The 17,577-nt window shown below is 44.8% G+C and overlaps 1 protein-coding gene across 1 annotated transcript in view; it reads right to left on the reverse strand.

Annotated features, from left to right (window-relative positions):
- Window positions 1-8,727, reverse strand: part of LOC309564224 (alpha-2-macroglobulin-like protein 1) — a 368,264-nt gene extending 359,537 nt beyond the window's left edge. Inside the window, exon 1 of the mRNA XM_082268851.1 lies at window positions 8,579-8,727. Coding sequence (XP_082124977.1) covers window positions 8,579-8,643 — 65 coding nt within the window. The 5' untranslated portion in view covers window positions 8,644-8,727. The remainder of the gene's footprint in view (window positions 1-8,578) is intronic.
- Window positions 8,728-17,577: the final 8,850 nt, after the last annotated feature.

Here is a 17,577-nt window from a genome sequence, read left to right on the forward strand (position 1 = left end):
TTTAGTATTCAAATCATTACTGTAGAACTTCAATGGGAAAGGGTTTTAGAGTCACAGGGTACTCCAAAAAGATCAATAGTAATAACAGGAGGACACACTTCTTGCTAATCTTCTAATAGCAGCTTTTCCTGGAGGTAACAAGAGCAGCCCAGTATATCGAGGACCCTACAGCAGCAGTCCATAAAACCACTTCTGGCACATGAACAATCTGCTCAGGCCTCCTGCACATTTACTACCTCCACAACCACCTTGTGAATGCATCCTTCTAGGGATTGACTAGGGCATGATAAGTATTTAACTGATCTTTTGAATGCCCCAGTCCTATGCTCTGGAAACTTCTTTCAGAGGCAGGTAGGAGTAATCAAACTCTCAGCTTAGGAAACCCTATACAAACGTACACACTCAGGCACTGCTCCATTCACTGCTATAGAGCCAAAAACTAAATTTACCTAGCAGCCTAACCAGAAGAGGGCACTACAATAGATTGCAGAGATGTAGGGCATGTAGTAAATATTAATCCAATGGAAATGATGTGGGCAGTGTGGAGTGTACAGCAAAACAACTAGCAGAATTGTCAGCTGCTAACAATGCTGAACCTGACACAAGAATGGTAACTTATGTCACAAGCATCTGTTTTCATGTGCTATTTGTACAATTTGTGTATATAATGGATAATACTAAAAAGGATGATCTATAGTGCCCAAAAATATATTTTGCATCATGGGCCGTATGCTATAGCTGATTGGATTTCCATAACTTTTAGTCCCAGTAACAATGTTCCCCAGCACAAAAAGAGGTGGTAAATGTCCCTAATAAAAGTTTTGGCTTAGGGTACACTTTAAACCATGTTCTAAAAAAAAACAAAAAACTGATAGCTAAAAAGTGATTGGTTAATTTCAACAAAACAAAGTAGAAAATCAAAGAAATTAGCTCAGAAAGAGCTTGCAAATTTCAAGTATAACTAAAGGCAAAATGTTTTCTTTAGTTCTGGATAGAGTGGAGAGGGATTAGAACACCTGGCAGTTTTTATTGCCCTGTGAAATACATCACCCCTCTCTATTTGTCCTGTTTACCATTATTATTGAAAGTGAAAGTAAAGGAAAATTCCTCATTTTGGGTTGTTCCCAGAAAAGTAAAAGAGTGAAAATCTTCCAATAGGGACATTAGTTCCTATAAACTAGGGGGCCCAAGAAATTCCCCTAATTTGCAGGGATTTTCTCTCACTTCCTATTTTGGCCATGCCATGGGACAGGAAGTAAAGGCAAATCTCCCTAATGGGGGTAGGTTGACCAGACATCCCCAGTTTCCGGGGACAGTCTCCGGACTGAGGACACTGTCCCCGGAACAAGGGTGACCCTGGTTTTGTCCCCAAACTCAGGGCTGAATTGATGTAAACAGGGCATCCTATGCTGGCTGAGAAACAGCCTGTTCCCAGCACTCTGTGTATTATGTAGTCCTGTGCTCAGTGCTCTGTGTATTATGTAGTCCTGTGCCAGGGCTCTGTGTATTATATAGTCCTGTGCCCAGCGCTCTGACTATTATGCAGTCCTGTACCCAGTGCTCTGTGTATTATGCAGTCCTGTACCCAATGCTCTGTGCATTATGCAGTCTGGTACCCAGCGCTCTGTGTATTAAGCAGTCCTGTGCCCAGCGCTCTGTGTATTATGCAGTCCTGTGCCCAGCGCTCTGTGTATTATGCAGTCATGTGCCCAGCGCTCTGTGTATTATGCAGTCATGTGCCCAGCGCTCTGTGTATTATGCAGTCCTGTGCCCAGTGCTCTGTGTATTATGCAGTCCTGTGCCCTGCGCTCTGTGTATTATGCAGTCCTGTGCCCAGTTCTCTGGGTATTATGCATTCCTGTGCCCAGCGCTCTGTGTATTATCCAATCCTGTGCCCAGTGCTCTGTGTATTATGCAGTCCTGTGCCATTTGCCAATAAAATTAAAAAAAAAGTGTCCTAGGATTTCATTTAAAACATTTGGTCACCCAAGGGTAGGGTATAGGGCATTTTGGTTCCATAGGATAGGTTTTGGTGCACAATCACTTAAACATGTGGATTAATTTTAATAAACAACTAAATATAGGACGACCATAGACATGGTCTATGAAATCGCCCACTGGGAGGGATGAAACGCGTCAACGAATTTCTGGTTTCCCCAGCATCGTCAACGTCACTTCCGGGGCAGTGGACCGCAAGCAGAAGTGCACTGGAATGCACGCCGCTTTCACTGCATGGTATACAAACCGCATTCCGGTTAGTGATCCTACCTACCTCCAGGAATTTTTTGTATGCTTATTCGATGAGCCTTTGAAAATCTACTATATTGTAAATGTACATCCACATGTTTACTTTTATTTAATAAAGCTATTGGAACGTATTACACTCTCTGGGATCTTTTCTTCCTTATATTGTATTAGAGAACAATGGAGACCAGAGAATACCCAAGGGTATTATACATCTATTTTTATGATTATATATATCTGGTTTAGTCACAGTAATTATTAGGTCATGCACTGTCTATATAGCTCTATGTTTTAGTTGTTTATGATTTTCACTGAGCGATGAACAGCAGCGGCAGTTGAAGATTCTGGTGAATTTATACACATTCTTTTCCGAAGGGCAGGGTGGACTCTTAGGGTCATTCATCACATGTGGATATATTTGGTGGTGGGGGGGGGGGGGTCTTTGATCAGTCTTTTTGAATTCCTATATCTCCTAGATCAGGGATAGGCGTGATCAGTATACTGCAGCAAAGGACAGTTTTTGGGTCCAGTAAGAATAGGAATAATAGGAATACTTTTCCAGGAATGCCTTTGAATATGGAGGAATTTCAGTGGCAGGTAATTATTATATCTCCCTAATATACTCCTTCTAATTGCTGCAGTGCAAATAGAGTTAACCAGACTGAGAGGAATGTTCTGAATGCACCCTTCCCTATAAGTAAAAACACACACACCTAACAAATCAATCTAATAAAGTCCTAACAATCTTTAGGTGTTGTCCCTAGGTCTTTTGGTAGGAGGGCATGCACACCTTGATTTTAACATTAGGAGGGACAAATAATTTAGATATAAGAGGTTGCTTCAAGTGAATGTATCTCATAGTCACCTTCAAATCACATTTTCTATAATCTGTTAATTTATCTCACAGTAATTCTCATTAAAATGTTCCATTAACAAAAATAAATATTACATACAGCATCTCACAATGTAAAGAAGTGAGTGTACAGCTTGTATAACAGTGTAAATACTATAGTTATAATGTTCAAATTTGGCCCAATTAGTCATTTTCCATTCCCTGTTTCATGTGACTCATTAGTGTTACAAGGTCTCAGGTGTGAATGGGGAGCAGGTGTGTTAAATTTGGTGTTATTGCTCTCACTCTCTCATACTGGTCACTGCAAGTTTAACAGGGCACCTCATGGCAAAGAACTCTCTGAGGATCGGAAAAAAAGAATTGTTGCTCTACATAAGATGGCCTAGGCTATAAGAAGTTTGCCAAGACCCTGAAACTGAGCTGCAGCATGGTGGGCAAGACCATACAGGGATGGGGGGTCAGCCTGTCAGTGGTCAGACCATACATCGCACACTGCATCAAATTGGTCTACGAGGTTGTCATCCCAGAAGAAAGCCTCTTCTAAAGATGAAGCACAAGAAAGCCCGCAAAAAGTTTGCTGAAGACAAGCAGATTAAGGACATGGATTACTGGAACCATGTCCTGTGGTCTGATGAGACCAAGATAAACTTTTTTTGGTTCAGATGGTGTCAAGCATGTGTGGCGGCAACTAGGTGAGGAGTACAGAGACAAGTTTGTCTTGCCTACAGTCAAGCATGGTGGTTGGAGTGTCATGGTCTGGGGCTGCATGAGTGTTGCTGGCACTGGGGAGCTACAGTTCATTGAGGGAACCATGAATGCCAACATGTACTGTGACATACTGAAGCAGAGCATGATCTCCTCCCCTGGTCACAGGGCAGTATTCCAACATTATAACGACTCCAAACACACCTCCAAGATGACCACTGCCTTGCTAAAGAAGCTGAGGGTAAAGGTGATGGACTGGCCAAGCATGTCTCCAGACCTAAACCCTATTGAGCATCTGTGGGGCATCCTCAAACGGAAGGTGGAGGAGCGCAAGATGTCTAACATCCAGTAGCGTCACTATGGGGGGTGCGGGGGGGCGGTCCGCACCGGGTGACACCCGCCAGAGGGGTGACACCAGCCCGGGATGTCTCCCCAGCTGCCTCCAGTCTATACTTCTCACTGTAGTGTATGTACGGAGTACACTGAACTAAAGGGGTGAGGAGGCACACCACGCTGCTGATTATGGCATTCTCTGTCAGGATAGAAGAAGCTACCGTTAGTAGGACAAGGTAAATTGCAGGTAACCCTTGCACTGCTGGCACATTATAACTGGAAGGATTGTTCATGTTCTTTTTAACTTCAAGAAAATTGAACTTCAACAGTATTTTATGTTTTAGGAGAGTGCTGCTGTGATATGCCATGTACTATGTGTCCAGTCTCTTGTAAACTACAGAAGCATGCTCCCAGTCTCCATTATCCCCTGTACTATAATGTATGTGGAAAAGTGCACTGATAAATGTATGCGAGCTGCAACCAAAGATCCAATAGGAATAAATAGTGATGAAAAAAGTCTGGTGCACTAAATTGTTACCATCATGAACAAGTGTTATGTGATACCAAAACTGGACCTTATTAAACAATTGTGATGATTACAAAAAATAAAATACAGAGTGAATAAATATTCCTTGAAAGAATATTACTTAACAGCCGGTTCACATTTGTGCAAGTGCGGCGCTCGCATGTAATATCGGAGCGCACTGCTCCTTCATTACATGCAATCGGCTGTGCGGTGCGAATTCAGCCATACACTTTGTATGGCTAAATTCGCACTGCACCCGCAGTAAAATCGCACAGGACCCTTTTTTTGAGCCGCATCAGGATCGGATCGCACAGCGGTTCACACTTGTATGATCCGATCCTGTGCAAACTGTAAGATCGCACTGCGATATGCGATCAAACTGGAGGTGTCATTAAGATTACATTGACACCCCCAGCGTATCGCATATGGCAGTGTGAACTGCCAAGGGTGCGTTTGCGATGCGGGAACAGGCTGCGAATTCGCAGCCTTCCCACATCGCATAAGTGTGAACCAAGGATAAAACAAAATTATGCAATTGTCACACACAATAAAAAGTCCAAATGTGAAAAGTGCAATAAATCCCAAAATAAAGTCCAATTAAAATCCACAGGTGCTGAATGTTGGGAGGTGAAATAGTGGTGAACTGGTATTCAGAAGTGACGACAATACAAGGCACAGCACTCCCTCTTGGTTTCATCACAGAGGTTCCCCTTTGAACCGATTTTTCTGCTATCTGCCCTTTACCAACCCAATTCTGGTAAGAAGCAAATCTGTGAGGTGGTGGGAAACCTTCACATCCCATTTGTATCACGATTGTCATCATTTTTCACATTTGGACTTTTTTATTGTGTGTGACAATTGCATAATTTTGTTTTAAGTAATATTCTTTCAAGGAATATTTATTCACTCTGTATTTAATTTTTTGTAATCATCACAATTGTTTAATAAGGTCAAGTTTTGGTATCACATAACACTTGTTCATGATGGTAACAATTTAGCGCACCAGACTTTTTTCAACCCCTGTACTATGTCCGCAGTCTTCCAACAACCCCTGTACTATGTCCGCAGTCTTCCAACAACCCCTGTACTATGTCCGCAGTCTTCCAACAACCCCTGTACTATGTCTGCAGTCTTCCAACAACCCCTGTACTATGTCCGCAGTCTTCCAACAACCCCTGTACTATGTCCGCAGTCTTCCAACAACCCCTGTACTATGTCTGCAGTCTTCCAACAACCCCTGTACTATGTCTGCAGTCTTCCAACAACCCCTGTACTATGTCCGCAGTCTTCCAACAACCCCTGTACTATGTCCGCAGTCTTCCAACAACCCCTGTACTATGTCTGCAGTCTTCCAACAACCCCTGTACTATGTCTGCAGTCTCTGATCATCTCCTGTATTATTTCCACATTCTCTGACCTTCTCCTGTACTATGTCTGCAGTGTCTGACATCTCCTGTACTATGTCTGCAGTGTCTGACCATCTCCTGTACTATGTCTGCAGTCTCTGACCATCTCCTGTACTATGTCTGCAGTCTCTGACCATCTCCTGTACTATGTCTGCAGTCTCTGACCATCTCCTGTACTATGTCTGCAGTGTCTGACCATCTCCTGTACTATGTCTGCAGTCTCTGACCATCTCCTGTGCTATGTCTGCAGTGTCTGACATCTCCTGTACTATGTCTGCAGTGTCTGACCATCTCTTGTATAATGTCTGCAGTCTCTGACCATCTCCTGTATAATGTCTGCAGCCTGACCATCTCCTGTATCATATCCACAGTCTCTGACAGTCTCTTGTATAATGTCCACAGTCATTGACAGTCTCTTGTATCATGTCCGCAGTCTCTTGTATCATGTCTGCAGTCTCTGACCATATCTTGTATCATGTCTGTAGTCTCTGACCATCTCTTGTATCATGTCTGTAGTCTCTGACCATCTCTTGTATCATGTCTGTAGTCTCTGACCATCTCCTGTATTATTTCCACAGTCTCTGACCATCTCTTGTATGTGGGAGGAATTTTGCCCTTTCCTTACCCCTACACTGAGTTACACACCCCTGTCTCCTGCACTCTTTGTTTTGTACTCCTGATTATTTTTTTTTTTATACATTACACACTCCTGAGCCCTGCGTTCTGTGCATTATGTACTCCTGGACCATGCTCTCTGTGTGTATCATGTACTCCTAAACCTGGCACTGGCTACAGCCTTCTGTGCATTACATTCATCTAAATCTTGAACCCATTGCATTACACACCCTGGACCCCTGCAGCCTGTGCTATGTATCCTAAACCCGTCACTGGCTGCAGCACTCCCCAACCCCTGTGCTCTGCTTTACACACTCCCGCACTATATACACAATACTGTACATTATATACTTCTCACCAAAGTCTTCATTGTCTCAACAGTTGCTGGTTGCTATGCAGTCCCTGACTATTTTATTGAATTTATTCTTTAGGTAGGCTCAGACAAAACAATCAAAGCATATTTTATAGGTACAAGGAAGCCTGGGTTTTGTTTAAACATATCCCTTTAGCTCCTCCCACAATTTACAGCGACCTAGCATGCCGCCAAACTTTTCACTCCTCCAGTGTCCCTCATTCTGAAGTTCAAAGTAGGGAGGTATGATTAAGCGGTGACAACAGGCTCTTTTCCTCGCTCAGTCCACCAGAGAACAGGTAGCGAGCTGCGGGCTGTCAGTTTATCTTCCCCACTTCCCCCCCTCTTTTCTCCTGTCAGCAGTGCAGGAGAAGAGAGAGCGGCTCTCATCTGATTGCCGCCTAGCTTAATGCCCAGTCTTTTTCCCTTCCCATTGGCCACCGCTCAGGGCCAATCAGAAGAGACTAGGGGGGCATCATGGGACATGTAGTCCCGGAAGATTGGCGGCCCCATTTGTAGTCCACAGGGAGCAGACCATAGCCCCCAGCATGCACTCTGCTACGGGGAGAGATTGAGGACTGGGAACCTGGGAAAAAGCTGAGGGAGGGAGTGCTACACCATAAAGAGAGGACTGCGCTGGGGGAAGTCAGAAAGAGCCACACTGCCCAGCACCACCAGAGAGAGAAAGACTTTGTCATTGCCAGGGTACAGACGGGCTACACTACTGACCAAAGTCAGCCTGGTCAACCCAGAGGGAGCGAACGTATAACCAGAGGGATCACTGCTGCATTTTTGCTGGGTCTGGCAGGATGGCCTGTCAGCCATTATCTGTTACTGCTCCTAGGAAATGAGCCATTAGGAAGTGCCTAACCTGCTATCCTCTAGGCCTTAATGACCGTCGCAACCTGCTACAAAAAACTCCCAACGCTGAGCTGCTGCCCGGCCCGAATATAGGGGGGGGGGGGGTGACACCATGTTTTACTGCACCAGGTGACACCAACCCTAGTGACGCCACTGCTAACATCCACCAGCTCCGTGATGTCGTCATGGAGGAGAGCATTCCAGAGGATGGGAATGGCTAGGAAGAATTTCCGAATGCAAGCGAGGGATGAGGTGACAAGAGAGCTAGAGAGCAAGAGGTCTTGGGAAGAATGACTCTGCTTCCTCAATAGACATCTCACAGAAACTCTGGCAATCAGAAGATAGTGATATTTTAGGAGTGAAACTATGAAAAAATCTTTGTGAATTGACTGTTATATGCAAAATGCCACATAAAACGATAAAACTCATGATATATTCAGCAAATCCATGATATCAAACCTTTAGTGAAAATAAACAAAAATGTATCAAAATAAAAGTCATTGATAAATTAGCCAGCAATACACAGGAATGAAAATGCCATATGCAAAAGTTTTTTTAAAAGTAAACACTAAAATCTGCTAACCTATGCTGTGCCAACCTAACAGCTAAGGGTTGATTGTCACAAAAAAGCTGTAAACTATATAATTCTTGACTGAAACATAGTATACATTAAAAATACTTACAGTTTTGTTTGCACCGAGTAGATGTGCATAAGGATCAGTCCAACACATAAAGTCCAACGTGACATTATGTGACACAGACCATCTAATGAATGTATGCTGGGAATAGCAATACAACTGGTCTTATATAACTAGTAAAATGAGGTGGTTGCAAGACTGGACATTGACCGCAGCATGTCAAATATTTGTTTGGTCATTTCTAGTCCTGCGTAGGTGTTGAGGGGGTTTGGAAGATATGAAGGTCATTTGATATCTGTAAGAATAAATACACAGATGGATTTACATTGGAGAGGAATTCTATTTGTTTTTACAGTTCACCTAATAAAAGTATAAATAGCTGACAGTATAATTCCTTCAATAAACACACTTTTAACCAATCCATGCAAGACTCAATCTTTTAAAGGGACGTACACATCTTGAAGGAGGAAGTCATCATTTTGCTTTAACAGCTTCCGGACCGCCCCACGCACATATACAGTGGCAGGGCAGCCCTTCAGCGCACAATCACGTACTTGTATGTCTCTTTGTTTTTCGGGTCTGGGGCACGCATGCGCGCCGCTGGTGCCCCACTTCCACTGTTGTTGGATACAAAAGGAGCCAATCAGCGGGTAAAAGTGGACCCGTTCTGTCAGAGTGGAAGATGGATTGGAGATCTTGTGTTTCTGCTGATCAGGAACATGGATCTCTGTCTTACCCCAGTCAAAGCATCCCCCACACACAGTTAGCAAGCACTCCCAGGGAACACTTTTAACCCTTTGATCGTCCCTGATGTTAACCCCTTCCCTGCCAGTGTCATTAGTACAGTGATAGTGCATTTTTTTTTATCACTGATCACTGTATTGGTGTCACTGGTCCCCAAAAAGTGGTGTCACTTAGTGTCAGATTTGTCCACCACAATGTAGCTGTCCTGCTAAAAATTGCTGATCTCCGCAATTACTAGTAAAAAAAATAAAAAAAAATAAAAGTTCAATAAATCTTTTCCAAAGTTTGTAGATACTATAACTTTTGTGCAAACCAATCAAAATACGCTTATTGGGATTTTTTTCTTTTTTTTTTTACCAAGAACATGTAGCAGAATACATATTGGCCATAAATTGATAAATAATTTAGATTTTTTAAATTTTATTGGGTATGTTTTATAGCAGAAAGTAAAAAATATTGTTATCAAATACCACCAAAAGAAAGCTCTATTTGTGCCCTATCGTAAAAAATGGGCTGGTCATGAAGGGGGGGACCTCCCAGAGCTGAAGTGGTTAAAAAAGAAATTTACCTTAAAATCATTATGAAGCTTAGAGAAACATTATGAACCCAGCATTAATCCACATAAAAGAGGAGGCTACATAAACCTCTTCCCGACCGCCCGACACCTATTTACTGGGGCAGTGCGGCCCTCCTGCGCAAACCGATGTAGACCTACGTCGGTCGCTCGCCTGCAGCTAGGGGGCTAGCACGCTCCGCCTGCGGAGCGCTCCTGCCCCCACTCGGCAGCAGGGACTCCGATGCACGGGGCAGGTGGCTCCGATTGTCGCCTGACACCCGCAATCGCTCTCCGCTGAGAGAGAAGAACGGTCAGATGTTGTAAACACAGCTGACTGTTCTTCTCCCTGGAATGATCACAGAGTGCCTGTGATCCTTCTATATAGGCACACAGGTCTCTGTGGTCATTTCACAAGCCACACCCCTCCACAGTTAGAAACACGCCCCTAGGCTCACATTTAACCCCTTGATCACCCACTGTGTTAACCCCTTCCCTGCCAGTGCATATTTTTAGCACTGATCATGGGCGTCCACAGGTACGGGCAAGAGGGGGCAAATGCCCCCCCTGGAATCTCAACTTTCCCTTTAAAGTTGCTGTTAAGCAACTTTATTCCATCCTGTCTGGTCTGTTTAAAACTCCTGTTTGCCCCTGTGTCTGTTTTAAAAAATAAGCCGTTCTTTACCAGTTTTTAGAGCGCCGCTCACGTAACCCATTGGCTCTCTCCTTTCCCCGTCTGACAGCTGCCTGCCGCGGGCGGGGTGGAGGATTCCCTGCTGATGTCAGTCAGGAGGGGAGGGGCAGAGGAAGAGAGAGGCGGCGGGTCACATGAGCGTCGATTGGCGCTCTGAAAACCTGTAAAGAATAGCTTATTTTTATAAAACACATACACAGGGGTACACAGGATTATTAAACAGACTGTAGACAGGATATGAAAATTTAAATGAAACTACAGCAGCAGGAGGGGAGGAGGGGGGAGGGCACTGACCATGGAGCAGACAGGTAGGGAAGGAGGGGCGAGAGAGGACAGAGGAGGACAGGAGGGCTGCGGATGACAGAGGCACATAAACTGACCACAGTGTCAAGGCTCAGCAGCCAAGGTATACTGTGGTCAGATTACAGAAGGGAGGACAAAGCCAGGCGGGATCAGCCAGGTGTTTTAGGTGATAGAAGTGGCCAAATTACACAGCACAAGCACTGTGCTGTATAACATGCTTTAAGGGAACAGGATACATTTATTAGGTTAACAAATGCTTTAAAAATAAATGTTGCCGTTTGCCCTTTAAAAATAAATACTCAAAATAAGTATAATGAACCCCCCTCCCAAACATGACATTGTTGAAAAGGGGTGGAGCATGGGTGAACTTAAAATTATGCCCCCCCCCCCCCCGAAAAAAGTTCTGCGGACGCCCATGGCACTGATTACTGTAGTAATGTCACTGGTCCCCCCAAAAGTGTCAAAGATGTCAGTTAGGGGTATGATCTGTCCGCCGCAATGTCGCAGTCCTGCTAAAAATCACAGATCGCTGCCATTACTAGTAAAAAAAAAACAAAAAACAATAAAAATTACATAAATCTTTCCCGTAGTTAGTAGATGCGATACCTTTAGATTTTTCCATTTTTTTTTTAGATTGTTATATAGCAGAAAGTGAAAAATATTGTTGTTTTTTTTTTTTTTTCAGAATTGTCGCACTTTTTTTGTTTATAGCACAAAAAATAAAAATCGCACAGGTGATCAAATATAACCAAAAGAAAGCTCTATTTGTGGGAAAAAATGAAATCAATTTTATTTGGGTACAGCATCGCACAACCGCGCAATTGTCCATTAAAGTAACGCAGTGCCGAATCGCAAAATATTGCCTGGTTATTAAGGGGGAAAATCTTCTGGTCCAGAAGAGGTTAATTACATTAAAAATTAACACCTTAAATAAAAACATAATATTTATTTGATTTAAAAATGGATTGGGTTCAGTCTTGAGACCTCAAGTGCCAGTAGGACCTTCCTTATATTAGATGTTGCTGACCTGCCTTTGGTGAATCCTGCTTGGGCAGGATGTATGAGCGTAGGAAGTATGAGCGCCAGTCTACCTGCGATAATCTTGGAGAGCAGTTTGGAGTCTATGTTCAATAGGGAAATAGGCCTATATGATCCCGGGTCTCTGGGGTCCTTACCCTTTTTATATATCAGCTTGATATGGGCTTGGTAGCCCGTGGGCAGATAGGGGTGACCAGTCAAAATGTGGTGGAAGACTGACTGGAGGGTAGGTGCGAGTAGGTCCCTAGCCAGTTTGTAAAACTCGGGAGTGTAGCCATCAGGCCCAGGAGATTTCCCGGGTCACAGCCCTTGAATGGTGTCGCGCACTTCCTCCAATGTTTTTGGAGCGTTCAGAGATGCCAGTTGATCAGTAGTTACCTTGGGGAGGTCAACCGAGGACAGCCAGCGAGAGGCCACGGCTTCGTCGCAGGGTTCGTGGCTATACAGTGAGGTGTAGAAGTCCGCAAATACCCTATTGATGTCTGAAGGGGAGTCTACCAGGTTGCCGTCTGAGTCTCTCAGGGAGGTGACGTGGGTAGGTGTAAAGGGGGCCCGGCATAGGGAGGCTAGTAGCTTTCCCGGTTTGTTCCCAAAGGAGTGATATTTCCACTCCTGCTGGGTTCTATAGAGGCGTTCCCTGGTGTCGGCCCATTTGTCAAAAGCTTCCTTCGCTTTACGCCACGCCTCTCTGTGTTCAGGGGTGTTAGTGTGATATAGGGTCGCCTGAGCTTCCCTGAGGGAAGTGCTGGCAGTCACATAGGCTTGTGCGATGCGTTTCTTGTAAGCTGACGCGTAGGAGATGATGCGGCCCCGAAGAACCGCTTTGCCCGTTTCCCATAATAGGGTAGGGGATATAGAGGAGGAGGCATTGGTGTCCATGAATTCCGACCACGCGTCCTGGATGAGCGTGACCACCCCTGGATCTTTGGCTAGATATGAGGGGAATCGCCAGTGTTTGAAGGAAGGTGCGTGGGCGAATATGGAGATGTCTATCGAGATGGGGGCGTGGTCCGAGATGGCAATGTCGTGTATTTTAGGTGCGCCAGTGTATGGGAGCAGTTTGTCATTCGTCAATGTGTAATCAATCCGCGAGAGTGTACGGTGGGGGTGGGAGAAAAAAGTGAACTCTCTGCCCGTAGGGTTAGACAGACGCCAGGCATCCGTCAAGTGTAGGCTTTCCGTCATATGGAGTAACAGGGGGGAGTGATAGTGGCGTGAGGCAGGTGAAGAGCCTATTGCATGTGACCTATCTTCTGATGGGGACATAAGTTGGTTAAAGTCACCTGCCACCAGTAATGGCAGGTGCAGAAAGGGGGCCAAGTCATGAGACAGTGTCTGAAAAAACGTCGTTGAGGGGGTCGTAGGAGCGTACACCCCAGCCACCACCCAGTCTTGATGAGAGTCGGTGAGATGTAGTAGAGCTATACGTCCTTCCTTGTCAAAGTGGGCGTGTTTTACCGTGGCAGTATAGTTCTTATGAATAAGAATTAAGACTCCTGATTTACCCTTAACTGCCGGTGAACCATATACCTGACCTACCCAAAGTTTTTTCATTCTACAGAAGTCGCTCTCCTCCAGATGGGATTCCTGTAATATGGCTATGTCCGCCCGTAGACGCTTCAGGTGTCTAAGGACGGCCATCCGCTTATGAGGCGACATGAGACCCTTAACGTTCCATGAGACTACGGTCATGGGGGATCATGTGGGTAGGATTGAGCCGCGAAGCAGTACAGAGCAACAAGGGTAGTGAGACGGTGCCATGTGTAGTATACCAAGGTAGGCAAGTGACCTATACACCATGGGAATGAGTCATTGGATCCTAGCTTACAGGTAGGTACAGGAAAGGAGTAACTTGACCCAACATGGGTCAGAGGAAGGAGGTAAAGGGTGGAAAACCAAAAACATCGGGACTTCACTTTTTTCCTCATGTAGGGAGACATGCTTATGGACAGCGTTACCGGAATCCCTATGATCTACGTCTGGGTCAAACCAAAAGCGTATAGGTTGGATCGACCGCTTAAGCCGGATGGAAGCGATGATCATAGATACCAAGGGCTAGGGCAAGGCTGGATAACTGTAAGGCTGTGCATAATCGTAACAAAAAGGAATGAATAGCGTCAGAGCAGATAACATAACATTTCATCAAAGATGAAGGAACCAATGCAGTAGAACATCTCAAATATCATACGACCTTATGTAGATCCGCAAAGGTGAACGTGAGTGTACAGTTCCGTGTAGTGCGGATCACAAAAGAAATATTGCTGAGAGCATGCAGGTCAGCAATATAGCGACCCAAACCGTAGGGTGCAGTGGCAGTCGTGGTGTTTGAAGAGCAAACCATTGCCAGCGCTGGTGCTAGCAATGTCCCAAACAACGGTACTAAAGGATAGGATAGAAAAAAAGGCATCCAATACTTGGAAAGGGTGTCGTCACACCAAAGGAAGATCAAGGCGCTCAGCGTTGTCTTTGGCGGGACGCAGATCCATTGGTGCGACGCTTTTTCGCCGGGTCTTTCCTCGGGCTGCGTTGTTCTCTAGCCCCCTGCGGGCGTTGGGGAGAAGGCGTTGCAGGCATATCCACCTGGATGTTGAAGTGGCGCTCGAGAAAATGCATGGCTTCCTCAGGATACGTGAACGATTTTTGTTCCCCTGACAAGTCCGAGAAACGTAAAGTAGCAGGGTATGCCAAGGTGAATTTAATAGATTTTCGGTATAGTGCTTGGCAAAGCGGCTGAAATGCTTTTCTACGCCTTGTTACCTCCTGCGAGTAGTCTGCAAAGACCAACAACTTGTGGCCATCAACTTGGAACGTTTTTGCGTTGCGGAATGATTTGAGGATGTTTTGCCGATCCATATAGTTCAGATATCTCACTATAACAGGGCGAGGTGTCTTCCTGTCATTGGACGGGGCCCCCAAACGGTGGGCCCTCTCAGCCGTGCATGTGGTATGGATCCCCAGGGCCAAAGGGAGACGAGTAGTGACTATGTCCATGAGGGTATCAGCCCCATAGGTTTCAGGGAGGCCTATTATCCGGAGGTTGTTCCTTCGAGAACGGTTCTCTAAATCGTCCAATTTGTCTAACAAGTATCTCTGGGTCTGTCTGGCTTGTTGGTCCATGGAGAAAGAGCCCTGTAGCTCGTCCTCCACATCAGACAACCTGTGCTCCAATTCCTGCAGTCTGTGGGAGTGATCCCCCAGTTCCTTGCGGATCTGAGCCATTCCTGAGGCTATTGCTTTGTCCACAGCCTCGGTGATTGTGGGTGACAATAGTGCGGCGACAGCCTGGGCTAATGAGGCAATTTGGGTGTCAGGCAGTGGGGATGGAGACTGACCTTGCCGGGCCGTGGAAGATAAAGGCGCGGCATCCGCCATGACGGCCTCGTTGCAGGCCGGAGTTGAAGCCGCGGTCTCGATTGGCGGCGGTGCGGCGGAGCCGTTGGGGCGAAGGTATCGATCCATCCTGCGGTGACACCAGAGGTCCGGGAGTGGGTTGTGCAGTCGAGAGGTTCGTCCAGACTCTTGGGGAGGGTTAAATGTGCGGGTTAGTGCCGGAGCCGGTGTCCCTCACAGCCTCTTACATGGGCGCCGGAACCGGAAGTCTGATTTAAAAATGGATTAAAAAACAGTTCAAATCTTTGTTCAATTCACTTGGTTGTAACATCTTCATTTCATATATTAATTTTGTTTCTTTTTTTTTTAGCCCCTTTTTGGTAAATCGCTGCCTCAGTCTCCAGTGACTCTTTACTCTATCAATCCTGTAAAAAATTAGACCACTCAGATCAATATTATGTCTTTCTCTAAACTGCCTTGAAATGCTTCAAGAATGTTTCTTGAATATTTTTCCTATATTGTTAAAGGGGAGCTCAAGCCCCCCCCCCCCCCCAACCAAATACTGTAGCTGCTGACTTTTAATATTAGGACACTTACCTGTCCATGAATCCCGCAGTGTTGGCACCCCCGCCGATTTTTTAATCGGCTCTTGGGTGCTGCTGCTTGCATTCCATGTAAGAGAAACTGGCAGCGAAGCCTGGTGGCTTTTCAGCCAGTTCCCTACTGTGCATGTGCAAAGCGTGCTGTGCTTTGTGAATGGCCTGGCGGCAGGGGAATGAGGAGGGAGGGCCGAACTTCTGAGGGACTTCGTCGTGGCGAGCTCACCTGAAAATGGGGATGGGTACCTGTCAAAAACCGGTACTTGCTCCCCCCGAAAGGTGCCAAATGTGGCAGCGGAGGGGGGCAGGAAGCAAACAAGCCAAGCCCTGTGGTCCTGTCTATGCATTGTAGCCTGCACGGGCATTCTAATAAATAGACACAATGGGATGAATCGCAGAGATAAATTCTTGGCACCAATCTTGCCCGCAGTGTGGAGCTCTCCTGTAGATGAAATTTGCTTTTTGGGGGAGGACTCTACTCTTTATTTTTAAAAGGATTGGCCAATGCCTTTTTATATTTTTTTCCAACCCTTTATATTGCACACTAAAATCATAATAAAATTAAACAACATATTTCCCTTTTTCTCTTCTTAATTTTTTTTTTTTTAAATATCTCTTCCATATTTTTTTTAAAAAAATCTCTCTTCTTACTCTCTCCAAATGTTTATTTTCATATCCCTTTTTTATAAATCTTCCCATTAAAGATTAATTCTGTTCAAACAAAAAATACATCTTCTTTCAAGTCACAGTTTCTTCTTATTCCTGTAAACTGCTTCCTTGGTGTATTATATATCCACATGGGGTGGTGACAACTTACCACAAGGATGAAACTTTTACAATCAATTTCTATAAAAAATAAAAGTTTTTTTTTGTGCATATCTTACCATTTCTTTTAAAAAGGGTCAGATGTAGATCATTAACAGAATCTTTACCCCATTCTCCTGACCCAACTGACTGATGTGAGCCTTCACGTTGCCAAGATGGTCCTTAATCTCCCATGGTATTTACTGTTGGTGTGTGAGCGGCATGATGTGCTGCTGTGCTTTTCTTTTAACTGGTTTGATGATTAAGCACCCTTCTTCTCCACAGGGACACAACCTTTTTCTAAATTTCACTGCACGCTCCCCATTGGGGTCCTTGTTTGGGTTTTAATGTCACTGCCTGCATGATGGGAATGCTTCCTTAGTTGATTTTCCAGCAGCAGGCTTTTGTTAAGATTAAGGAGAGGAGGTACATGAACATGAGAAAACTTTAGGGGACTGGCTGGCAAAGATGCATCGGTAGCACTGATATAGCAGTCACTTGGATATGGTGGTAGGAAGGGAACTAGGTCAGGGACTTAGGTGAGTTTAACTTGCTTTAGCGGCCAAGCGCAAACAAAACTTTGCAGGAAAGATTATAAGTGGGAGGGAGAGAGAGGGTCATATTTTAGCCAAAATGGGACTTTAGCTGGCTTGTTGATTAACCACCCCCTCTTCTCTACAGGAACATATTTCTAAGAACTTCACAGCACAGATCCTGACTATCTTTTGGTTTCATCAGGTATGTTCATAGTGTTTCTAAGTGTAAACTCTACTCATTTTGGAACTGAACAATAGCTGTCTCTATCATGTAAGTAATTATTTTTTCTCTTTTGTTCTCTTCATAGCAATGCATCACTCTGAATTGTGAAAACTGTAAAGAATTCTACACTATCTTTTTGCATAATGGGCTGTTCGGGTTAATAATTCTTAGATCTGCTCCACTGGTACACTGAAATTAGGCTGCAACTGCCATCCCAAAT

Source organism: Pelophylax lessonae (genome assembly GCF_965119305.1).
Source record: "Pelophylax lessonae genome assembly, chromosome: 9".
Classification (NCBI taxonomy): Eukaryota; Metazoa; Chordata; class Amphibia; order Anura; family Ranidae; genus Pelophylax; species Pelophylax lessonae.